General features: G+C 43.0%; 1 protein-coding gene across 2 annotated transcripts in view; it reads left to right on the top strand.

The window, feature by feature from the left end:
• eif2b4 (eukaryotic translation initiation factor 2B subunit delta) overlaps window positions 1–27180 on the top strand; it is a 47252-nt gene that overhangs the window by 12926 nt on the left and 7146 nt on the right. Inside the window, exons 4-11 of one of the 2 annotated variants that reach the window (XM_033020993.1) lie at window positions 2342–2406; window positions 2437–2536; window positions 3247–3329; window positions 6945–7036; window positions 9214–9325; window positions 14139–14215; window positions 17927–18029; window positions 26520–26647. In XM_033020993.1, coding sequence (XP_032876884.1) covers window positions 2342–2406; window positions 2437–2536; window positions 3247–3329; window positions 6945–7036; window positions 9214–9325; window positions 14139–14215; window positions 17927–18029; window positions 26520–26647 — 760 coding nt within the window. Of the gene's footprint in view, window positions 1–2341; window positions 2537–3246; window positions 3330–6944; window positions 7037–9213; window positions 9326–14138; window positions 14216–17926; window positions 18030–26519; window positions 26648–27180 lie in introns of both variants that reach the window. The other variant, XM_033020992.1, reaches the window with a different exon arrangement.

A 27180-nucleotide genomic window follows, 5' to 3' on the forward strand; every position in this document is an offset into this window, starting at 1 on the left:
CTCTAATCTAGACAGCATTCTGATAAACCTTCTCTTCACCCTCTCTATAACCTCCACATTCATCCTGTAATGGGGAGCCCCAAACTGCATGCAATACTCTAAATGCGGACCTAACCAAAGTCTTATGCAGCTGCAAAAGAACACAAAGGGCTGGAGTAACTCAGCAGGTCAGGCAGCATTTCTGGAGAACATGGACAGGTGACATTTCGGGTTGAGCGTAACAATTTGCCTATTACCTGCCAATCATTGTCCTGCCTCGTCCCTCTTCTAGTTTTCTTATCGCCCTCCCCCTTCCCACACACAATCTGTTTGAAGAAGGGTCTAGACCTAAAAGGTCACTAAATTTCACTTTCCATGTTTTCCAGACATGTTGCGTGACCTGCTGAGTTACTGCAACACTTCGTGTCCTTTTGTGTATTAACCAGCATCTACAATTCCTTGTTTCTCTTATAGTGCTGCATCCTGACTTCCTGACTCTTATACCCAATGCCCCTAGCAATGAAGACAAGCATACCATTCTTCACCACCCTATCAACTTGTGCTGTCACCTTCAGTGAACCACGAACTTGGACTCCAAAATCCCTCCATATCAATGCTGTTAAGAATCTTGCCATTAATTGGCCATCTCCTCTTACATTCAACCTCCCATTGTGCATCACCTCAAACTTACTCCGATTTCAAAGGTTCCTCACTGGAATTACTTATAATGCCAGAGAAGGAGGGCATTTGGCCCATCAGTCCAATTTCCTCTCATTCACAATGGATGTAATCTACACGTTGGGTGGGAACTGTTCAAGCTTCACCAGCAAACATCGGACTACAATACATTGCAGAATTTTGCGGGTGTGTGCGTTTGGTGGCGGAGCTCCGTATCATTATTGGCTTGTTTACTGAGGCATTCAAAGGAATGAACCTTATCATAAATATCAATAAGGCAAACCAAGAGCATCCTGCTACTCCTGTCCCTTATAATCAAATGACAATGGAGACCACAGAAAATATGGATCAGTTTCCTTGTATCAGGAGCCACCTTTCAGTGGTGATAGATATTGATAATGAAATTCATCTTTGCTTCTCATGCAGCAGTAGCACCTTTTGGCCATATAGAGGGAAAAATAACCTTACCTTGGCCAGGTAAGTGTACCAATTATTTTGAGTCTTCATGGGAATCATTGCCCCATTATTGCTCAACAAGAAGAAAAATGCAAACATCAAATGAAAATGGCAGATGGAGCCCAGAACCTGTCAAATAATCCACCCATGAATTATGCCATGCACTTTCTTTTCAAATGTGCTAGCCGCTGTCAAAGATCCTAGATGGAGCTCTTTAGTCATTCAGAACCAGAGTGGTAGGAAGTCGACCTCAAGGGACTGCCAAAGAAGAAGAAGAAGCAGGTCAGGCAGCATCTCTGGAGGAAATGGATAGGCAACGTCCTGGGTCGGAACTCTTCTTCAGACCCGAAGGAAAGATTCTGACCCGCTAAATTACTCCAGCACTTTGTGTTTTACTCAAGATTCTAGGATCTGCAATTCTTTGTGCTTCCAAGAAAATGTTCACTGGTCAGCTTCAATGCTTAAATTTGTATTGTGCAGAGCTTTGTGGTGGTGAGTAGGTTTAAAATATTTACAATTAGGAGTATGGTAAAATATATGTTGATTGTTAAAATGGTAAAATTCTGTCTGTCTCAGTAGTGTAGCAATGGTAAATTAATTCAAAAAGCTGAAATGTTTTTGTCGAGGTTGTTCTTGTGCTGTGATTAGTAACTTATTTGTTTCGGAGAGGAAGATTGTGTCCATACTTGTAACTTCAGCACTAATGATTTAATGTTGTATTCTCCCTTGAGGCGTAGTTATCATGTTTACTCCTAGCAGGAGTAAAGAGAAGAAATAGATGAACCTTGTCAGGTCATGTGCACTCTCTTTCTTCTTGGCAGGCAGTTTGGAAAGACTTAGAGGGTGAGCACTTGTTGACTTAATCATCGCCTAAAAGAGTAGAAACATTTTGAAATAGCATGGCAAAATGGTAGAGCCTGCTGATGAATTTCAGGATCATTCCTAATTTTGATTTTGTAATGGCAAGTGAAGTTAGCACTTTATATATGTTTTTCCCCTTTTAGTTACATTATTGTCCAGTGATGCTTATTAGGTTTGTCTTAGAAGAATTGAAAGGATGTCCATTGATCACATCAACTGAAAAACATTTAATGAAATACTTGTGGAAGTGAAGGTTAATCACCATTCAGATGTCATATTTTTTCACTTTGTTGGAAAATGTAAGAAGTTAATAGCCAAATTTAAAATATTGCGATTAGTTTTGACCCCATAATCTTTTTTTTTTCAGATGCAACAGCAAATGCAGCATCAGGCGACATGCCTATTGGTAATGAGAAAAGTTTGACTGGAAAAGCAAAAAATGAACTTAGAGCAGAGCGCAAGGCAAAACAAGATGAACGTGCAAAACAATCTAAAAAATTGGATCAAGGCCAGCAGGCTGTTTCAACGAAGACAAAGCCTGTCCCTAGCGAGCCACAGCAAGGTAAAAACGTCAGGTGCAATCATTTTGGAGTATACTGAGAAAAAAGTAGAAATTGGATCATTGCAAACTTTCTGTTAACATTGGAACAAGTTACACTGTCACCATTCTGCCTTGTTTAACTTAAATACTGCTGAGTAAGTTAAGAATTGAGCAGTTCCATTCCAATTAGCATTCATCTGCTGTAGAGCTGTATTTATATGTAGAAATCAAAAAACATGTCGCAGGAAGAGACCTTGTGGTCCTTCTTGGATGATGGTTCGCCAGAGTTTCCTGTCCTTGGCATTGGTTTCCCAATTGTCGATGTCGATTTCACATTCTCTGCCAGAATGTCAATATCTTTGCTATCATAAAACATTAGGTAGTTAGCCTCATTAACTGTTTTGGTTATTAATGCAAGCCTTGTACAATAAGCAATATATTATTTCAGTCTTGTATTCCTATAAAACATGTTTCAGTTGTAGTTGAAAGTCAATGTGCTTCTGAGAGTTCTGAACTGACCATGATAAAACGTGGAAGATGAAATGTTTATGGCTTTTGATTTAGACCTGAGATTTATATTATGTTCTGCCATTATAATACAAGAGAATACAATGAGTTTGTTTTGAGGTTCTAAAGGAAGAAATTGAAAACCTAATATGTATTTTACTGTTTTATATAATTGTGTTTGTCCTTGTCCTGAGAAATGAAACAGCTGTGTTATTTTTCTGTAGTAGTGAAACGACTCCCAGATTATGTTCAGGCAGATGACCCTGCGGTTTGTAAAAAGATGGCCAAAAAATTGGAACGGCAACAGGTATCTTTTAAATATTTTGTTTTAATCCAGTGTTCGTTTTATACAACTGTCCTTTCGGTTATTAAATATCAAAAGAAAGATACCCAGATGATGAAGACTACTGACATGATTTTTCATCAGCTTTTCAACCCTTTCATTTAATATGGGGAGACCACATATATTATGAAGAAGGGTTTAGGCCCGAAACGTCACCTATTTCCTTCGCTCCATAGATGCTGCTACACCCGCTGAGTTTCTCCACCTTTTTTGTGTACCTTCGATCTTCCAGCATCTGCAGTTCCTTCTTGAACACATATATTATGTAAGCGTTAGTTTGGGTGGACTTGTAGCAACAAGGGAATGGAAGGAAATATGATAATCAGGAGCCAGCTAGTATGTTGAAGGGGAAACTGTACCTTCAGAAAACCAGAAGGGAAAAAGGAAGATGTCTTTAGTTATGGCATCATACAGCTCATGCTGGAAATAGTGTTTCATGGTAGGTCAGCAGAAAGGTGGGCAAGGGAATCCTTTTGCTGATTTTAGGTGTGAGGGAAAGTGTCGAAGATGGAAACAGTATTCAAAAATAGGTGTTTCTTTGATTACTTAATAATATTTACAACAATGATGTAATATGTAGCGATTTTATTTTGTTTTCACTACTTTTTGCCCTTTTCACTTATTTGACTGATAAAAATTGATCAGAAAATAATTGATTTACTTAGTAAAATATTTCCCTAACCTTGCAGAGCTAGTTGCTTTAGACCCTCTCTAATCAAAGAGAATATAATTCATGTTTTATTCTCAGGTATAGCTAGGGCATAGCTATTTCAATTCATGTTTCCCTCTCCAACTTCTACCACATCCCCATATTGAAATGTTTCAATGATTGTAGATCTGTCTTACCTAATACTAACACACCACTCGGATCTATAATCCAGTCCGGGTATTACCATACTGTCACCAGTTATTACCAACGCTTCTAGACACTGGCGGTTAGTGGGGATGAAGTCACAGAGGTGATGACTTGCTGTGTAACTTTACTATATGCGAATAAATCTGTTGGATCATTACTTGAAGTATTTTTTAATAGCTCTACAATGGTTTGGTGCTGCAAAAAGACAATGATTTTTGTCCAGTTATCTGTGTTATGATCTTATTTTCTCAATTTTTATTAGAATGATAGCCATATTACGGAATACTTATGTAATTTGCATGAATTTTGGAACAAAAAGTCCACAAGAGTTTGGTGTTCCATGTAAGTTGTTTGAAATTAGAGGCCTTTGAGCCGGTGGTTGTAGATTCAAGTCCCACCCTGAAAGTTTGGACACAAAAATCTTTGGTTTGCACACGTGATAAGCTTGACATATGATGAGCGTTTGATGGCCTATATTTGCTGGAGTTTAGAAGAATGAAGGGGGATCTCATTGAAACAACAGAATAGTGAAAGGCTTGGATAGAGTGGATGTGGAGAGGATGTTTCCACTCATGGTCTAGGTCTAGGTCTAGAGATCATAGCCGCAGAATTAAAGGTCGTTCTTTTAGGAAGGAGACGAGGAGGAATTTCTTTAATCAGAGGGTGGTGAATCTGTGGAATTCATTGGCACAGAAAGCTGTGAAGGCAAAGTCAGTGGATATATATATAAGGCAGAGATACAGTGCATTCAGAAACTATTGACCCCTTTTCCACATTTTGTTACGTTACAACCTTATTCTTAAATGGATTAAATTATTTTTTTACTCATCAATCTGCACACAATACCCCATAATAAAAAAGCAAAAACAGGTGTTTAGAAATGTTTGCAAAGTAATTAAAAATAAATAACTGAAATATCACATTTACATAAGTATTCAGACCCTTTGCTCAGTACTTTGTTGAGGCACCTTGGGCAGCGATTACAGCCTCAAGTCTTCTTGGGTATGATGCTACAAGCTTGGCTCACCTGTATTTGGCTAATTTCTCCCATGCTTCTCTGCAGATTCTTTCAAGCTCTGTCAGGTTGGATGGGGAGCATCCATGCACAGCAATTTTCAGGTCCTTCCAGAGATGTTCAATCAGGTTCAAGTCCGGGCTCTGGCTGGGCCACTCAAGGACATTCACAGACTTGTCATGAAGCCACTCCTGCGTTGTCCTGACTGTGGGCTTAGGGTAGTTGTCCTGTTGGAAGGTGAACCTCTGCCCCAGTCTGATGTCCAGAACGCTCTGGAGCAGGTTTTCATCAAGGATCTCTCAGTACTTTGCTCCGTTCATCTTTCCCTCAATCCTGACTCATCTCCCAATTCCTGCCGCTGAAAATCATCCCCACGGCATGATGCTGCCACCACCATGCTTCATGGTGATGAGCAGTGCCTGGTTTCCTCCAGACGTGATGCTTGGCATTCAGGCCAAAGAGTTCAATCTGGAGTTCATCAGACCAGAGAAGCTTGTTTCTCATGGTCTGAGAGTCCTTTAGGTGCCTTTTTGCAATCTGCAAACAGGCTGTTATGTGCCTTTTACTGAGGAGTTTCCTCCATCTGACCACTCTACCACAAAGGCCTGATTAGTGGAGTACTGCAGATATCGTTATCCTTCTGGAAGGTTCTCCCATCTCCACACGTCCACAGAGGAACTCTGGAGCTCTGTCAGAGTGACCATCGGGTTCTTGGCCACCTCCCTGACCAAGGCCCTTCTCCCCCAATTGCTCAGTTTGGCCGGGCAATTTGGCCAGCTCTATGAAGAGTCCTGTTGTTTCCAAAGTTCTTCCATTTAAGAATGACGGAGGCCACTGTGTTCTTCGGGACCTGCAATGCTGCAGAAATTGTTTTATACCCTTCCCCAGATCTGTGTCTCGATACAATCCTGTCTCGGAGGTCTACGGACAATTCTTTTGTCTTCATGGCTTGGTTTTTGCTCTGACATGTACTGTCAACTGTGGAACCTTATATAGACAGGCGTGTGCCTTTCCAAATTATGTACGATCAATTTAATGTTGGACTCCAATCAAGTTGTCGAAACATCTCAAGGATAATCAATGGAAACAGGATGAACCTAAGCTCAATTTTTAGTGTCATAGTAAAGGGTCTGAATACTTATGTAAATGTGATATTTCAGTTATTTCTTTGTAATTACTTTGCAAAAACTTCTAGACATATGTTTTTGCTTCTTCATTCTGGGGTATTGTGTATAGATGGATGATTTAAAAAAAATCAATTTTAAAATAAGGCTGCAAGATAACAAAATGTGGAAAAAGTGAAGGGGTCTGAATACGTTCTGAATGTACTGTAGAAAGATTCTTGACTAGTGCGGGTGGAAGAGGTTATAGGCAGAAGAATAGGGTTAGGAGGGAGAGATAGATCAGCCATGATTGGATGGCGGAGTAGACTTGATGGGTTGAATGGCCTAATTCTATACCTATCACTTATGATCTTATGAAGTGCAGCATCTGAAAGAATGTGATTTTTCCAAAATCAAATTGTAAACGAAGGTACAATCTGCTCTCTGAGGTAGAAATAAAAGTTCAGTGAGCACTATTAGATAGTCCAGGGGAGTTACCTGTGATATCCTGTTCAATGTTCTTTGGTGGTGATTTGATTAGCAGTTATCACAAATATGTTGACTTTATAAGTGGATATAAAAGCATTTCTTCCATTTATTTGCAGATTCCACAGAGACAAGATTATGGAAATAAAGTTGGTCTGTTTTTACACTTGCACCAATACAGCCGTAAAATGCCACTAACCCACCAACTAACGTAAGATTTGTTTTAATATATTGGTTGTATGGCTGAGTGTGGTATTAGAAATTACATCAATTAAGTTGTAGCCATGATGTATTTACTGATGTATTGTGGTAGTTATTTCTATCCATTAGAAATGTCCTTTTTGTGGATCATCTATCTCTATTATTCTAAAACTCTTCCCTTTGTTCTCAACATCTAAATGTCTGTGTGAGCCAGGGTTGTGTTGGCTTTCTTTTAATCTCCTTAATTTGTATCTTGTTCCAAACGCTTGGCCACTGCCTTCCCATTTTCACACATGCTACTCACATTTTCTCCCCCGACCGGATACATATCTTCCCGTCACATTTCTACCTATATTTAACAAGTTATTAACTTGTTATTATCTATCTTTGAAGAAAAAAATGCCGACTAACGTCACAATACATTCAGACGCTCCAGGCGCGAGGGGCACTCCAGCATTCCAACTCGCTCGGCCTAGCTGGGATCCCTCGCCCTCTCCATCTATACCCTCCCTCCCCCGATTCTACCCCCCTCTCTCTAACCTCCTCCCTCTCTGCCACTCTCCCTCACCTCCCCCCTCACCTCCCTCTCTACTCCCTCCGCCTCCAGCACTCCAACCCACTCGGCCCCACTGGGACCTATTCGGCCCTGCATGCTCGGTTCTGCTCACACAAGGAGGGCTCCAAGCACTGGATTCGGGATGAGGGGCCCATCGTGGAGAGTTACATAGGCTACATTGAAAGTTACCGTGACCCCTATGGCTCCAGAGGGGAGTTTGAAGGGTTTGTGGCGGTGATGAACAAGAACTTGAATGCCGAGTTCACCTGGCTGGTGGCCTCTGCTGAGCGGCTGCTGCCCCAGCTACTGTGGCCCCAGTCCTTTGACAAGGACCGATTCCTCAAGCCCGACTTCACCTCCCTCGACGTGCTCACCTTTGCTGGCAGCGGCATCCCATCCGGCATCAATATCCCCAACTACGACGATATCCGTCAGACGGTGGGGTTTAAAAACGTCTTGCTCGGTAATATGCTGGCAGTGGCCGATTACATCCAGAAGGAGAAACTCACCTTCCTGGAGGATCATGACAAGGACCTGTACATCAAGTGGAAAGGCCCCTCCTTCAAAGTCCTCTCACTCTCTTTGCCTGCCCTCTCTCCCTTTCTGCTCTCTCCCTCTCTGCCCTCACTCTCTCTCTCTCTCTCTCTCTCTGCCCTCACTCTCTCTCTCTCTGCCCTCTCTCTCTGCCCCTCTCTCTCTCTGCCCTTTCTCTGCCTCAAGGTCTCTACTCCCATCCACCTCCCTCCCTACCCCTCCCCCCCTCTCTACCCCCTCCCCTCTATCTCAATCCCCTCCCTCTCTACCCCCTCCCACTACCTATCTACACCTCCGCCTCCCTCTCTACCCTCTCCCCCTCCCACTCTACCCCCCTCCCTCTCTAGCCGCGCCTGCGCAGTTGGGGGCTATGCGTGAGTGGATAGGGCTCTTAAAGATAGCAGAGTCAGGGGATATGGGGAGAAGGCAGGAATGGGGAACTGATTGGGGATGATCAGCTATGATCACATTGAATGGCGGTGCTGGCTCGAAGGGCCGAATGGCCTACTCCTGCAACTATTGTCCATCGTCTATAACTCGGTACATGTGGAAAAGGTGGCAGGTTTATCTATCACTATACCGATGCAGCAGGTTCTTGAAGGTTCATGAAAGAACTTAAAAAAGAATAGTCTTGAGGATTTCTGTTAGGATATAGTTTATAATGACACTGGTATATTTGTAAATGAACACTATATTTTATTACTTCATCTGGATGGGTTGGTACTTACCTCATCTTATAATGTGATGGTTGTTTGTATGTTCACTATTGAACAGATTTGCAGATTTATTTGATATGGAACAAGATCTATTTCTAGTAATTAACTTTCAATACTGTTTGAAATCCATACAACCGCTTAGTTATGAGTTTAAACATATCTGACTATTTAATCACCTCCCGCAAAATGTAATTTATAATCAATAAACGTTTTATTAAATTTTAATTTCAACGTGTTAGTTTTTGAGCAAACAATTTAGTAATTGGCTTACACAAATGTACTGTTTCTGAGTATTGAGGCTTTTGGCTAATTTCCTTAATATATTGCGATTTATATACATAATACACTGATGCACCTAATTTTTTCTTTGATCCTTTGTAGCACGCTTTCAACTGTACATCCTGCTATTGTGCGTCTAGGATTGCAGTATTCTCAAGGCATTATCACAGGATCAAATGCACGGTGTATAGCATTGCTACATGCTTTTAAGCAGGTATGGAATACAATGATAGACACAAAATGCTGGAGTAACTCAGTGGGACAGGCAGCATATCTGGAGAGAAGGAATGGATGACGTTTCAGGTCGAGACCTTCAGACTGTCAGTGGAGTGGGCGGGACAGATATAGAATGTAGTCGGAGATAGTAAGACTGGTGGGAGAACTGAGAAGGGAAAGCAAGGGCTATTTGAAGTTAGAGAAGTCAATTTTCATACCGCTGAGGTGTAAGCTACCCAAGTGAAATATGAGGTGCTTTTCCTCCAATTTGCACTAAGCCGCACTCCGACACTGGAGGAGGCCAGCACAGAAAGGTCGATTGGGAATGGGAGGGGGAGTTAAAGTGCTGAGCAACCGGGAGATCGGGTAGGTTAAGGCGGACTGAGCGGAGGTGTTTAGCAAAATGATCGCCAAGCCTGCACTTGGTCTCGCCGATGTAGACAAGTTGAAACCTGGAACATCGTATACGGTAGATGAGGTTGGAGGAGGTGCAAGTGAACCTCTGCCTCACCTGAAAAGTCTTTTGGGGTCCTTGGATGGAGTCGAGGGGGAAGTAAAAGGACTGCAAGTGAAAAGTACCTGGGGACGGGGTGGTTTTTGGTGGGAAGGGACGGGTTGACCAGGGAGTTGCGGAGGGAACTGTCTCTGTAGAATGTAGAAAGGAGTAGAGATGGGAAGATGTGGCCAGTGGTAGGATCCCATTGGAGGTGGTGAAAGTGTTGGAGGATTATATGCTGATGGGGTGGAAAGTGAGGACAAGGGGGACTCTGTCCTTGTTGCGAATGGGGGGAGGGGGAGCAAAAACAGAGTTGAGGGATATTGAAGAGACTAGTGAGAGCCTCATCTATAATGGAAGAGGGGAGCCCCCATTTCCTAAAGAATGAAGACATCTCTGATTATCTAGTATGGAAAACCTCATCCTAGGCGCAGATGTGGTGTAGACGGAGGAATTGGGAGCAGGGGATAGAGTCTTCACAACAGGGGTTCCCAACTTTTTTCATCCCGTTTACCCCTGCCACTTTAATAGCACATAACAATGTTATTTCACTAGGTTTGTGGTAGATGTTGGTCAATAGTTTGTCTCCTGTGATGGAGACAGTGAGATCTAGAAAAGGCAGGGAGATGTGGGAGATGGTGCAAGTGAATATGCGTGCAGGATGGAAATTAGTCATGATGTTGATGAAGTTAGGTGAGTTCTGCATGGGTGCAGGAGGCAACACCGATGCAGTCGTCAATGTAGCAGAGGTAGACTTCGAGGATAGGGCCAGTGTACTTCCCATCTCTTCACCTCTGCCTATCCTTAGCCCCACGTCCCCGTCCCTTTTCATCTGTGCATTAATTGCCTCATGCTGTGTTTTGTATTGAATTCTGTCTTTACTTTGTGTACTAGTCATGTCTCTACTATTTATTTCATTCCCCTTACATGTTTTTCCTATACATGCTCAATTTTTGTAAGGTGTCCTTGAGACTCTTGAAAGGCGCCCATAAATAAAATGTATTATTATTATTATTAGTGTACGCCTGGAACAGTAATTGTTCGACGTACCCTACAAAGAGGCAGGCATAGCTGGGGTCCATGCGAGTGCCCATAGCTACGCCTTGGATTTGGAGGAAGTTGGAGGAGTCGAAGGAGAAGTTGTTGAGGGTAGGGACCATCTCTGCTAGGCAGACGAGAGTATTAGTAGATGGAAATTGGCTGGTCTGCGGTTGAGGAAAAAACAGAGGGCTGTAAGACCTTCCTGTTGGGGGCTGGAAGTGTAGAGTAACTGGACATCCATGAGGGAGTGGGGGCCTGGAAAACGGGTCATTGAAGATATTCCAATATTTCTACAATAGTTATACAATGACTCTGCATCCCACAGAAAGCAGACCACCAAAACTATGGTGCGGTTTGTGTTTGTCTGCTATTTTTACTTTTCATCTCCGTGCGTAACTTTCTGAGATGGGATTAGGTTTTTGTGCTTGAACTAGTATGCTGCTGAACAGAACTATCATCCTGTGGTAAACTCTTGCAATGCCAGATTTCCTCTGGTAAATTTAATAAATGTATTGCAGTTCCATCTATGCCAGTTTAACAGCATATTTACATCTCAACATTTCCACCATTTTCCACGCTTTGCTCTTGGAATATTTAGATGAGAATTTTGTTTATATTACTTTTGTGGGTTACTGCCTCTTCAATTGCAATATTTTTTAATTTTGTTAGGGAGATTGGAGATTGTGGCAATTTGTAATAAACCAGCATCATCCTTTGCTCTACAGAAAGTATTGATTTTTGCTCAGACATTGATTTACAAGTCCAATGCTCTTTGGATTGTGCCATGCACTAATTTCCTTAAAGTTAAAAATATTAGCATGAACTTTGTGGAGTTCTAAAAAGAAACAAAACCAAGGAGAAGGACACCAGGTGTATCGGTTAGTTTTTCTTTGAAACGGAAAGGTGAAAGTCATATTTAGCATATTAATAAAACCAGAAAAGGAGAGTTGTTCACTGCAGCAGGGAAACTTTGGTAGATATTTTAAAAAGATTGGAAGCTCTGTTATGCAGAGGAAACAATTGGGACATATTCTATTTGGTTTTAGATATCAATGTGTCTCTTAATTTCAGTGGAAGGTACAGTACAATAAATATTGGAATAGTGTGTTTGTGTGAGAGATGGAGAAAGATCATAATAAGTACAGACTGCATCACAGTAGCATAAGAGAAGGCCTGAAGTGAAACCAGAGTAAAATACCCTGCAAAATGATAGTTTGACATCTATTTAAGTTCTCATTGTTTGGAATATATGACTGATGTGAAAAAAAGATCTTCAAGATAAGAGTGAGTTCGGGCAAATGAAAGAAGGTAGTAATGAATGGAAAATAGTTGGGCAGCTCTTGAGTAAAGAAAACGACAGCCCAGATTTTGAGGTGTAGAGGGATTATAATTTTACTGAGATATAGGCAAAGTAGCCTGAGGTGCTAAGATTACGAGAGTTACAGAGGGAATAGGAAGTGTATTGTATAAATTAAGGAAATAGACAAGAGGGGAAAAAGTACTCCTACCAAATTGGGAAGAAAATAATCCACTCAAACTGAAATAAACTGAAATGTTCAATCGACCAGAAGAGGTTTGCTTATTTATTTTGAGACACAGCTCAAACGAAGCTACACAGGATGGTAAATCTGAGGTTAGAAGCTCTGGGAAGAAGAGCACCCGAATGGATGAGCTTTGATGCAGTCTTTAAAATATTTTGTGGCAGAGTTAAGGCCCTAGGAAACCAGAGGAGTCATAAAAGTTGGCAGAATGTCGTGTGTTATTGAGATCACTTCTTCAAATAACTATGTATCCTGTCAGATTTGATGACAAAGGATTAAAACTGAAAGAACAAATTAGTTCAAAGGGAATAAAAATAGAAAATGCTGGAAGCATTTGACGGGTTGGAAAGAGAAATTGAGTTAATGTTTCAGGTCAGTTCAGTTCAGTTTAGTTTATTGTCACATGCACCGAGGTACAGTGAAACGCTTTTGTTGCTTATGGTCAAACACTATTCATCTGAACTGGTCGAGTGCAAAAAATTTAGTTTTGAGTTGCAATGAGAGTAGAGGAGTGATGCATAAGACAACAGCGATTCACGCACTTCCAGTTTACTTTATTACAATTAGTGCTACAGTCCTCCTCTACACTGTAGAAACTACGAGCAGTTTGGGGGGGGGAAAGCACCTGCATTCAGTCCTCAGGGACAACACAGAAATTGTAATTTGGCTGTCACTTTAATTCTCCATCCCACTCCAACTCGAATCTCTTCCGTCTTTGGCCTCCACTGTTACTGTGACTGTTGCTCCAACAAAGCCAATGCAAGCTCGTGGAACCACAACTCATTTTTTTCAGCCCTCGGGATTTGATATGGAATTCAATAATTTCACAGACCCAGCATTTCAGAACTGGTCAAGTTATCCAACTGGTATATTAACTCCTTTTGTCTCTCCACTATCCCATCTGTTAAGCTTTTCTAATATTCTTGTTTTGGATTCAATTCTCTATAACAACTCTGTCTTGCTTTTTATAAGCCCTTTTTTCTCTCTCTTTTTTAAATTTGCTAAGTTATCAGCCAGATGGCTTCATAAACAGCATATTACCATGACAATCCTGGCCTCCTCCTGTGTGCTATTTATCACACCCCTAACCTTTCCAAAATGTAAATGCAACTTATTTTATTACGTTCCCAGGTCGAAGACTCATTATTAAAAATGATATGCAGATTTGATTTTTCTTTCCATGAATGCTGATTGACCTGATGAATTATTCCATCATTTTCTGTTTTTGTTTCAGATGTCCAGCATCTGCAGTTTAAAAATAAATCTATTATAGTAAGTAGTACACAGGGAGATTGAATTATAAAAGAGAACAAAACTATTGATGTGAAACCTTATTGGCTTTTATTTGGGGTAAAAATTAGAAAAAGCATTGACTTTATCCACACAGTATTTGAATGTATTTTATTGCTATGGCCCTGTGGTTATCATTTGCTGAAGGCATCAGACCCACCAGTGTGTAACTTTCAAAATATGCAGCTATTTGCTGTGGCATTTTTGTTCTATCCATCGTTCTACAAACATTTCATCTGTGATCAGTACAAGAGCGGAGCAACACTTTGAGTTTAGATTAATGTATTATCAAATTCTGCATACCTAGAACAAACAAAATGAGGGAGGAAGGGGGGGAGGATCTGCATTATTTTGATAAAACTAGTTGGCTAATTGTATTTTTCTTGTATTTGGTGTTATTTTTCAAATACAATTAGTGACCAGCTTTTGCTGCCTCTCTGCAGGTTATCCATGATTACTCAACTCCACCCAATGAAGAGTTGTCAAGAGATTTGGTCAATAAACTCAAACCATACATCAGGTATTTCTTTATTGAACACTCACTAATAGAGACAGAGTGTTGGGTTACTCAGTGGGTCAAGCAGCGTCTTTGGAAAACACAAATACATGAGAAGGAAATCGGTGCGGAATGGATGGATTGAGGCAGGTGAATTAGTATGTGTTGGTTGGAGTATGTAAAATTGTGAGGGGAGAGCATGGGGGATGTCAGTGGTGTTGAATGGGGGGATCAGTACAGGATGAATGGAGGTAGACAAAAATGCTGGAGAAACTCAGCGGGTGAGGCAGCATCTATGGAGCGAAGGAAATAGGCAACGTTTCGGGTCGAGATCCTTCTTCAGACTGTTCTCCCCATTCTTCTTGAATGGGGGGATCAGTACAGAATGGATGGGGGGGGGGTGGATCAGCACAGGATGAATGGGTGGATCCGTACAGGATGAATGGGAGGGGGGTCAGTACAGTATGGATCGGAGGGTCTGTGCAGGATGAATGGGCGATCCTACAGGATGAATGAGGGGATCAGTACAGGATGAATGGGGGATTAGTACGGGATGAATGAGGGGATCAGTATAGGATGAATGAGGGGATCAGTACAGGATGAATGAGGGGATCAGCACAGGATGAATGGGGATCATTAAAAGATGAATGGGGAGATCACTACAGGATGGATGGGGGGTGAATGGAGGGTGGGTCAGTACAGGTTGAATGGGGGGGATCAGTGCAGGATGAATGGGGGGAGAAGTGCAGGATGGATGGGAAGAGGGGTCAGTACAGGATGAATTGGGGGACCAATGTAGGATGGATGGGGGGGGTGGCAGGAGAATCAATGCGAGGTGGATAGGGTGATCAGCGCAGGATGAATAGATTGGGGGGGGGGGTGTAGATGGGGATGGGAGCACAGGGGATGTCAGTGAGGACTGAATAGAGGCGGGAATGGGGATCAGTGTGGGATGGAGAGGAGGGGTCCCGGGATAAGAGGGGTGGAGGGGGGCGTACAAGAGAGAGAGAGAGGGGAAGGGGCAGAGGAGGTGGGGAGGACGGAAGGTCAGTGCTCCTCAGACAACATCGCCCCGCTGCCATCGCCGTCCCTGTCCACCGCCTAGTGCCGCCGCCAAAGGGGGAGGCGGTTGGGATCTCCTCGCCACCGCCTCCCCTCCTCTGCCAGCCAACAGCAAGGTGCGGGGCCGAGCGGTGCAGCTCAAAGATCCTATAGCTATAGGATCTTTGGTGCAGCTGCTTCAGATGGCGGAAGGAGGCTTCCCCCTTCCTCCCTCCTCCCGGCCTCGGCGTGCGAGAAGGTTTCTTTTGAAAGCGCCGTTAGCGGATTGGCAAGCAGCGGCCGCTATCGGGGCGGGCGGGGTGTGGGATGAGGCGGTGGAGCCGCTGTCGCAGCCGCTGCTGCCGCTGTGCAGGGCCCGTTATTCGCTCCGACCCTTTGTCACCCTGCACCTAGTGTCTGCCCCACACAGCCATCGCCGACACGAAACGTCACGTTCCTTTTCTCCAGAGATGCTGCCTGACCCGCTGAGTTACTCCAGTTTTTTGTGTCTATCGGTATAAACCAGTGTCTGCAGTGCCAAGCCGGGCAAAATGAGTCGGCATTTAGATTGCCCGGCGGCACTTTGGGTGGTCAATGGCACCCGGGCAACCGTTAATTTCGAGCCCTGGGCTGGACAAATCCTGGCATGAAATAGGTGGATACAGGTGAGGGAGTGTTTTTGATAGGGAGATGGTTGGACAAAATAATAATAATAATAATAAATTTTATTTAATGGGCGCCTTTCAAACATCTCAAGGACACCTTACATAGTATATCGGAATAACATATAATCGGAATATAACAATAAAGACATCACAGAGACACAAATTAAAAACAGGATTCAATCCAAAAACAGAAAATCAAAAACACAGTGTGAAGAGGGAGCAGCGGCAGCCAAAGCGCGCCAGCGTCCACTCTCTCTTCACGGCAGCCATCTTGGACACAGACCTACAAGACTACAAATAGACAAAAAAATCATCCCCCCACAGTGGATAGCACTGTGGAGGAAGGCACAATGTCCAGTCCCCATCCCGTGTTCACCCCAAAGTCAGGCCTATTGAGGCCACCGCAATTGCCTGTACGGAGGCCCGATGTCCCTGGCCGTTCTCACCGGGTGGTCTTGCCCCGGCGTCGGGAGAGTCCTTTCGGCGGCTGGGCCACCTGGAACGGCCGCTTCTTGGTTGGAGCCCGCGGCTGCCGAAGCCGACAAGGCCGCGCCGGTTTGGGGCTCCCAGGCTCCCGATGACAAAGTCGGTGCCGTCTCTCCGCTCCGCAGACCCGCAGCCCGGAGTTGTTGCTCTCGGCGGTCCAGCTCGCCAGAGCTCCAGCGCGTCGCTCCAGCGCGGCGACCCAGGCAAGGGATCGCCCGCTCCGCTCCAGCGCTCCAATGCTGTGCCAAAGGCCAGAGATGAAGACAAGGTGTGATACAAAAGGATTGAAGAGTTGTGAATTGTGATGCTAGAAGAAGGAATGTAAATAGAAGGGGAATTGGAGGGGAGAATTAGGTGCACTCATTAATTGTAGAGACAAGGAACTGCAAGCACTGCTTTGTAAAAAAGACAGACACAAATTGCTGGAGTAACTTGGTGGGTCAGGCAACGTTCCTGGAGAACATGGATTGATGATGTTTCAAATCGGGACCCTTCTTCAGACTGATGTGGGAAGGGAAGAAAGCTGGAAGAGAGGAGAGGCTGTACAAAGCATAGCAGGTAATAGGTGAACACAGGAACGCATGGAGTGGGTTTTTTGATTGGTAGATGGTTGGACAAAGGCCAGAGATTAAAAAACAGAAGGTGTGAACCAAAGGCATTCAAGAGTTGTGAATAGTGGAGTCTGATGGGGGAGGGGGGAGGGGCTTACGTGCTAATATGATCAATGGTTTACATGCTAATCTTATGAGAGTGTTTGGCTTGGTTATAATGTAAATCTAATGAGATGTGTCAAATCTTTGCAGCAATTTTTTACTGTGTCTTGTACTTGCTAACAAATATGATGGAAGAAAGAGAAAGCAAGGAAGAGGCAACATTTGTTAATCCAGTGATGATCTGGCTTACTGAATTGTTTTAATTTGTCATAGCATCTAATGCATTGTTGGACGTACACAAGAATGAGCTTAATAGAACTTGTGAAATTGGAATGCAAGTTAAATTGAAACAGACGGAATCACTGAAAGGTAATTAACTACATGGGAAAAAAACCTTAAAGATTTTTTTGAAATCAGAGGAATTTCAGTCCATAGTTCGATGACACAACAGCTGGATTTTTGCTAATGAAGTAAGCATTTGGGAAGTTAGCATAGTGGGAGATATTCTTTGGGAGTATATTCTCTGCTCCAAAGTATCCTTACATTAGTGCAGTAGCCACAGTGAACATGGAGGATAAAAGGCAGCAACTGAAGGGCATGCTCATAGTAGAATTACTACAAATTATAGTGTAGGTCGCATCATCAACATATTTATGATGTTGACGTGACTTGCAAAAAGTCCCTTTACAAATCCTGCTGTGTCTTTGCCACAGAATTGTTTGCTAATCTAACAATTCATCATGATCATGCACATTTGAGACCTCGCCATGCCTATCTGATTTAGTGATGATGTGTGTTTATCCATTGATTGTTATCAATCAGCATAATCTTGGTTGAAAATGAACGATTTAAGTATTTATTTTTGTTGATTATGTGTTTTTCTCTTCAAGTTTTTTGAATCAGTGTCGATCACTCTCAGCAAGTATGGGCAATGCTATAAAGTTCATAAAAAAGGAAATCTCAAATATTGCCGGAAGCAGCAGAGAGGATGAGGTGAGAATATTACTTTACACATTTATTTTTAAGCAAAAGCATAGGTACTTTAAATTTCAGAGATACTCATTGGACTTTTGTTGTGTCTTAAGACAGATTTTGAATGGAATTTAACTTTAGAGCAGAGAAAAAGTCTCAACTCATAAGATGTGTTGAAAGGAACTGCAGACGCTAATTTATACTGAAGATAGACACAAGAATCTGGAGTAATTCAGAGGGTCAGGCAGTATCTCTGGAGAAAAGGAACAAGTGAAGTTTCGGGTCGAGAGTTCAGACTGAAGGAGGGTCTCGTCTTGAAATGACACCTTTTCCTTTTCTCCAGATATGTTGCCTGACCCATTGAGTTACTCCAGCTTTTTGTGTCAATCAATTCATTAGATATTGATTCTATGTCCAGTTCGACTTTTCAAGATTTATTTATTTCAGTCAAAAATAAATGTAGTTGCCAATCCTCAATGTATTTTCACTATGTGAACATACAAAATTATTATCTTGTTTATATAGAAATAGAACACAGAAAAGTACAGCGCAGGAACAAGTCTGTCCCAAACATTATGCAATAATAAAGTAATCACATCTGGTTGCACATGATCCATGCTCCTCCATTCCCTGAATATCCACGTGCATCAATGCTTAATACTTTTTAAATGCTGATACCCTCCAATTAGGTTACATTATCAAAAGAGTACAGCTTTGAAACCGACATGTTTTAGCTTGTGGGTAATTGACATTTGCTTTGAACAGGAAGGAAAAAATCATTGCCCAAATATCATTGGAGAAAACATTTGCTGAAGCAAATGTGTTCCAACATGTGTTCTGTTGCTAAGGGAAATAAAAAGGATTGCTTAAGTGTCAACTAGGTAGCTGATCGGGATGATCAAATATTCATTTCTTACCTACTTTGGTTTTTTACTAAAGTAATTTTTAGTATTAATATAAGCATTTAAAAACTACAGCCGGTGAGCAGAAAGTATTTCTTTATATATGGAAATGCAATTACCATAAGAACGATTTAGCAGCCAAAATCTCGCTAGAACATCTCGCTTTAGGCTATTATATATTTCACATTTCCTTGAAAAAGGGTCCAGACATGAAATGTCACCTATCCTTTTTCTCCAGAGATGCTGCTTGACCCGCTGACTTACTCCAGCACTTTATATCTATCCAGTAAATACCAGCATCTGCAGTCCACATAAAACAAGATCATTCTCAAAAAGACAGACGGGTGGGCAGAGGGGGTGGGGTAGCTCTGTTGGTTAGGAATGAAATTCAGTCCTTTGCGTGGGGTGACATAGAATCAGAAGATGTAGAGAACTGAGAAATTGAAAGGGCAAAAATACCCTAATGGGAGTTATCTAGAGGCTCCCAAACAGTAGCCTGAATATAGGGTGCAAGTTGCATCAGGAGTTAAAATTGGCATGTAACAAAGGTAATGCTACGGTGGTTATGGGAGATTTCAATATGCAGGTATACTGGGAAAATTTGGTTGGTACTGGACCCCAAGAAAGGGAGTAGGGAGTTTGTAGAGTGCCTCTGAGATGGATTCTTAGAGCAGCTTGTACTGGAGCCTACAAGGGAGAAGGCAATTCTGGATTTAGTGTTGTGTAATGAACAGGATTTGATAAGGGAACTCGAGGTAAAGGAGCCATTAGGAGGTAGTGGCCATAATATGATGTTTTAATCTGGAATTTGAGAGAGCAAGAAGACAGTGGAGTTTTTTTTCAAAGTCTTCAGATTTTTCAACATTTTCATTAATAACTTGAGAAATAAAGCATGAATTTTTTGAGAAGATGTGATTATACACAAACAAATAAACACACAAACAAATATACACGTATACAAGATCAGACTTTTAATAGGTACAAGACTAAGTGGGACCTGTTTGGGGGATGGCAGCTCAGTCACTCAGGCCTGGTGGGCTGACAGCTCAGTCACTCATGCCTGGTGGGCTGGCAGCTCAGTCACTCAGGGCTGGTGGGCTGGCAGCTCAGTCACGGTGGGCTGGCAGCTCAGTCACTCAGGGCTGGTGGGCTGGCAGCTCAGTCACTCAGGGCTGGTGGGCTGGTAGCTCAGTCACTCAGGGTTGGTGGGCTGGCAGATCAGTCACTCAGGGCTGGTGGGCTGGCAGTTCACTCACGGCTATTCCTTGAAATTCCATTTCAAGCAGAGTGCAGGCCACCAAATTCAATTTTACTTCGGAGTCACGTGAGTGACTACGTGAAGAGCCCGCTCAGCACGCATGCGCGGAATTGCGTTCAGCAGTGCAACAGCGGCCGCAGCGGGAGTCAGGCGTTCCCGCTACAGTTTAAAAGACGGACCGTCAGGTAAGTTACTCTGAGGTCGGTTTTCTGTTGGCAAAGAGAGCCTTCTGCTTTGTTTCCACAGCATGAATATGAACAAGAAAAGGCTCTTGAAGAAACCTGTTCCCCGCTCGACTCCAACGGAGGAGCGTTCCATCAGTGGGGGGCAGGAGGCGGTAGGACCGCTTACCCGGCGCTCCGCCATCCCCGACACCGGGCCGAGCAGCGCTAGCGCCTGAGCAGCGGACTGGTGCAAAGCCACCAGGAAGACCGTCCGGCCGGTGGTTTCCGATTCGTCGGACGGGGACGTCTCACCACCCGTTCGGGGGAGAGACAGTCGCCTGAGCCGCATGGAGCTGCTCCTGGAGCAGGTGCTCCAGCGAGACTCGCTGCGTGAGGAGCAGTCTCGCAGGGGGAGTTCAGGCACTCCCTCCACAGTGCCTTGTGCACTGGCCATCGCTTCCCTCTCATCCGAGGGCAGCTTTGGCGACCAGGGCTGGGCAGGTCAGGAAGAGGGGATGCTGGCTGAAGAAGTCGGGAGTATGCCAGGGGTGCAGGAACAGGAAGAGCTGCTGGGTGTGGTGGACCGCTACGTGGCAGTCCCACGTGCAGGAAGGCCATTAGAGCCTAAACTTGCGGCCAGCATTAACCACCTTTCCAACAGGCCCCTACAGGAGCAGGTGGTTAATGAGGTTTTAGAATTATACAAAGCTCTTGAAAATTGTGAATCACTCAAAGTGCCGGCTGTCAACAGCCAAATCTGGGGGCACGTTGGGACAAATATTCGAAATCAGGAGCTGAAACTGCAGCGGATCCTCAGGCTCCTGACGTCAGCCATCACATCATTTGCTCGTTCTGTGGACAATATATATAAGACCTGCCCTCAATCCAAAATTCGCTGGGTTGTGCAAAATCCCAACCACTGAGCCAGACACACTGCTCTTTGGCAAAGACCTCACTAAAAAAGTCAAAGATATGGAAGAGGCCTCTAAAACTTTCGGCCTCATGAGGGCAGGCCCCGGGACGAGCAAACCCAAAACAATAATACCCAAGCGGCAGCACCCCATCGCGTCCACCAATCGACGTCTACCCTGTGGGACTGGTGAAAGCTCGGGGTCCGCATATCACCACCGGAAGTCTTTTATTAGACCAAGGCCCAGAGCGGACCCCATGGAAAATGCGCCACCCCCAAACATCACCGCCACGTCAGACAACGCGCAAGACTCGCTGGTCTGGGAAGAGACAGAAGAAACACCCATAACCATGGAGGTAGGTGGGTCTGGTTCCTACCAGCATATAGAAAGTAGGGGCGCAATACTAACAGGGGGGAGATTACACCTGTTTAAGGAAGCATGGGAGTCTATCACGAGTGACAAGTATATACTCAATAGCATTAGTGGATACAAAATACAATTTATACTAGAAAAATTGCCACCAGTTCAACATTCACCCCAGAGGGTCTTTTCCCTCTCAGTTAAAGAGAAACGAGAGGGACAAGCTGAACTGGTGAGACTAATCACTAAGGGTATCATTGAAAAAACAAAACATGAACCCTTGGAATTTGTGTCAAATATATTCACTAAAACTAAAAAAGATGGTGGGTGTCGCATCATCATTGACTTAACTTCACTAAATATGTTTGTTATGTATGTACATTTCAAAATGGAAACGTTTGTTACTGCCATACAACTGATTTCCAAAGGATACTTCATGGCAAGCATTGACCTCAAAGATGCTTACTATTCAGTACCCATTCACAAGGATCATCGCAGATACCTGAAATTTACCTGGATGGGGCAGTTATGGCAGTTTAAAGCATTACCCAATGGTTTAACATCAGCCCCAAGATTATTCACCAAGATACTAAAACCAGCCCTGGCAATATTAAGAAGACAAAAACATATTGTCATGGCATATCTTGATGATATCTTAATAGTAGGCAAGACCATGGAATTGGCTATATCAGCTGTGTCAGCTACCAAACAGTTTTTCGAAACCTTGGGATTTGTCTTACATCCAGATAAATCTAAGTTGAAGCCATCCACAACCATGGACTACTTGGGCTTCACAATTAACTCAGCCCACATGTCTGTAACTTTGCCAAAAGACAAAACAACTGAATTGGCACAATCATGCAACAATTTAATGGTTAACGAGCGACCAACTATTCGACAAGTAACAAGAGTAATTGGGAAAATGGTAGCAGCATTTCCGGCTACACAATTTGGACCTTTGCACTATCAAAACTTACAAAGAGCAAAGGTACAGGCACTAAAACGGCATGCAGGTCATTATGATCGTATCATGAAATTACCCACTGAAGCAATATCAGAACTACAGTGGTGGGCAGAAAACGTTTGGCATAGTTTCAGCCCTATCATCATCATTAACCCTACTTTAGTTATCCAAACAGATGCCAGTGCTCAAGGCTGGGGAGCGACTAACTCCATATCCAGCACAGGTGGTAGATGGACTAACCTAGAGTCATCATTACTACTTACACTGGGCATTAACTATCTAGAGATGTTGGGTGCCTTTTATGGTTTAAAAGCATATGCATCCAATATGCATCACTTGCATGTTCGGTTACAAATAGACAATACTACGGTGGTGGCCTACATTAACCATATGGGCGGCATAAAATCGATACCATGCGACAAATTGGTCAACACAATTTGGCAATGGTGTGTCGAAAGACATATTTGGCTATCAGCAACTTACCTGCCAGGTAAGCTAAATACAGTGGCAGACACCAGGTCACGCAAATTTAATGACAACACAAAATGGATGTTAAACCCCAAAGTGTTTGCAAAAATTATTAAGCAATATGGCACGCCAGATATCGACCTATTTGCATCAAGGCTAAATCACCAGGTACCTATGTATGTCACTTGGGAACCAGACCCTGAGGCAGCAGCGGTAGATGCGTTCGCGCTGGATTGGGGAAATTTCTTCTTCTATGCATTTCCTCCCTTCTGCTTCATCAGCCGGGTACTACGCAAAATACAAATGGACTCTGCTTCAGGTATTTTGATAGTACCCGACTGGCCTACACAGCCATGGTTCCTATTACTCCACGACATCCCTCCGAACATCCACAAGAAAACAGTACTTGTCCAGCATCAAAAAGTGAGAGAAGTACTGCTTGGATACAGGGACCACCTACTCAACCGCTACAGTTACCAACGTACTGGAATTCCTGGCGAACCTTCACCACGATGAAGGACTCAGCTACAGTGCCATCAACACAGCTAGAAGTGCCCTGTCTGTCTATTTAAAACAAGCTCCAGGACAACAGGCCATGGGGTCCCACCCGCTGGTGGTCAAACTAATGAAGGGTATTTACAACTCTAACCCCCCTAGACCAAGGTACACCCATATAGGGGATGTCAGTGTGGTCCTGACATACCTCAGGGGATGGCCACCAGCCAGATCCCTCAACCTGGAACAATCTATGCTCAAAACACTCATGTTGATGGCACTCGTATCTGCACAGAGGGTCCAGTCACTACACCTATTGCGACTGGACAACATGATCACAGCTCCAGACCAGATCTCTTTCATTATCTAGGGACTGATCAAACAGAGCAGACCAGGAACACCTAATCCAGTCGTGGAATTCCGGGCTTACCCGCCAGAACCAAGGTTATGTGCCATGACCCACCTACTGTCCTACATAGACACAACCAAAAATATTCGAGGGAGTGAAAAAGCCTTATGGGTCAGTCATAAAAAACCTTATGGTCGGGTGACGAGCCAAACCATTTCGAGATGGCTCAAGCAGGTGCTAAAAGCTGCTGGGATAAACACTAACATGTACAAATCTCACTCCACCAGGGCAGCATCCACGTCGACGGCCAAAAGAATGGATGTGCCTATAGACCACATCCTGGCTACAGCAGAATGGTCGGGGGAAAGAACGTTCAGAACTTTTTATAATAAGCCGTTGGCAAAACCTGCTTTATTTGCAGAAATTTTTTTACAGACTGCAAATATTTAATTTAAGCCCAGGGGAGCAATTTAATTTCTTTGTTGTTATTGTTAATAAATACTGTTGTGTTTTTCTATAAACAGATTCATTGGTTGATTACGATAACACACTTCCTCCCTCAAGGACTTCGGCAGTGAGTGAAGTAATAACTGTTACACGGTTTGAAATCACAGAGCTTTAAAATCTTCATGTAGTCACTCACGTGACTCCGATGTAAAATAGTAAGATTAAACGAGAACTTACCAGTTTGAAGTTTGATCTGTATTTTATGAGGAGTTACGATGAGAGATTACGTGCCCTCCGCTCCCACCCTCAATAATATGGGTCAAACTGATAACTGATGTCTCCTTTTCTTTACTATGTTTATTTCAATAACTGTGTCTATCTGTGATTCCACACCGCTGCTTTGAAGTATGCCGCGCATGCGTGCTGAGGGGGCTCTTCACGTAATCCCTCATCGTAACTCCTCATAAAATACAGATCAAACTTCAAACTGGTAAGTTCTCGTTTAATCTTACTATTTCATAGCATTTCAAGCAGAGTGCAGGCCACCAAATTCAATTTCATAGCATTTCAAGCAGAGTGCAGGCCACCAAATTGCCAAACAACTCATTGCATTGTCATTAAGGACTAACAAATCACTTATTGCAAATACATTGCAGACTCACAGTTCAGTTGATTCACAGCTTAAAATCACAGTTGTGGGCTCTCCCTCGCGATCTTCCAGAGTAAATGACTCACGTCCAGGCATCCGGGGTTTTATAGTCCTGTCCCCCCCAGAAGGGGCGTTCCCTTCATCATGGTGATTGACAGGCGAGAGGACCAATCAGCTGATCTCAATAGATTTTAAACACTTGTAACTTTTTTATTTTTATCGATCGGAAAAATCCTCAGGGCTGCCTCAGTGGAGGAGGACTGTGAGTAAGATGGTCAAAAACATAACGATATATGGTAACGTTTTTTCTAAAATTAATATTCAGCGCTGACAGGAAGTGGTCAAGATTTTTAGTTATAGATATGATATATTTATACACTTTTCCTACTCATTTTGGCACCACCCAGTTTCTATTGCAGATCTCTTTCCATCCCTATTGACCATGGTATTTTCAGTGGGATGACTTGGCAGAGCTTTCTGTTGTCAGATGTCCATGCTGACTCCAATCCATCATTTTCTGGCCTTGGGGATGGAATTAGATGGGTGGATTTGCTTATGCACAGGAAGCTTCCAGGAGATAAATATGTTTCCTTGACTTCCCTAATTTGTTTACATAAAGTTTTAAAAACCCTTTGATACAGGCAGATTCATGGATATATCTTTTGGAAAGGTCAGTGCAGATACGTGGGCTGATTTAATCAGTTTTGTGCATGCGTTCACATGATATTATTTTGGTTGTCAAGCAGCCAATATTTGGTCAAATTGTATGGATCTGGTAAGACGAGTTCATACTAAATATATTCCACCTAAATTAGGTAGAATCCATGAAAGCAGCAAGTTTCTCTTACTACCGCACCGGAATAACTGATTCATCTCGTTTATTGATTCCTCCTTTGGTTGGAACATATTTTCAAGAGTGTAATTGTGATATTCGGGATAGTTCTATCTCTAGTATTTTCCCTGGGCTCATTCTGCATTACCTTGTTATGACGGTGTCATAATTTAGGATCCCAATATGCATTCTAAGGTTGTTTGCTGCCTAATTTTTGTTAAATATAGAACAGTGAGTAGTTTAAAAGCTTATTCTTGTATGAAAAAGGACACAATATGCTGGAGTAACTCAGTTAGGTAGAATCTTTATAAAACATCGATAGGCGACGTTTCAGGAAACTAAAGGGTCCAAACGCAGTGAGAAATTTGCGTAATGCATTTCGATGCATTTCGTTGTCTCTGTACTGTACACTGACAATGACAATTAAAATTGAATCTGAATCTGAAATTTGCATATCCACGTTCAGGGAGGTTGCCTGAACCACTGAGTAATAACAGCAATTTGCGTCGTCTTTTGTAAATCACCATCAGCAATTCCTTGTTCCTACCTTATTGTTTGTTTGCTTTTGACCTTTTTGAAGGAAGATCTAGACATAATGCATAGCCAATTTGCTTTAATTGGCAATTCATGAGGATTTATTGTTTCAGTCTTGATGTAAGGATAATTATTTCTTCCAATCTGTCTATAACATGACCTCCTGTATTACTTCTAGGCAAAAGCCATATTGTTTGAATGTATAGATAAATATGTAAAGGAGAAGATTCATTTGGCTGCGGAAGCGATATCAAAATCTGCTTTTGAGAAGATTAATGAAGGTGATGTCATTCTGGTGTACGCATGGTAAGTTACAACAAGAACTAAAACATCTGCCCATGTTCAGTGTTGTTCTAGAAATATTATAGCAGCTCCAGAAAGTATTATCCACCCCCACCTTCCTCTCCTCCCCACGGAAAATGAAAAATAGGTCCGTTTTAATAGATTTGCTGTTATAGATGCACAGTGATCCAGTGTGGAAACAGGCCCTTCGGCCCAATTCTCCCAACAATGTCCCAGCCACACTAATACCACTTGCCTGCGCTTGGTCCATATCCCTCCCAACCTGTCCTATCCATGTACCTGTCTAACTGTTTCGTAAATGATGAGATAGTCCCAGCCTCAACTACCTCCTCTGGCAGTTTGTTCCATACACCCACCACCCTTTGTGTAAAAAAGTTACCCCTCGGATCCCTATTAAATCTTTTCCCCTTTACCTTGAACCTATGTCCTCTGGTCCTCGATTCCCCTACTCTGGGCAAAAGACTGCATCTACCCGATCTATTCCTCTCATGATTTTGTGTATCTCTATAAGATCTCCCCTCATCCTCCTGCACTCC

Source organism: Amblyraja radiata, chromosome 5 (genome assembly GCF_010909765.2).
Source record: "Amblyraja radiata isolate CabotCenter1 chromosome 5, sAmbRad1.1.pri, whole genome shotgun sequence".
Taxonomy (NCBI): Eukaryota; Metazoa; Chordata; class Chondrichthyes; order Rajiformes; family Rajidae; genus Amblyraja; species Amblyraja radiata.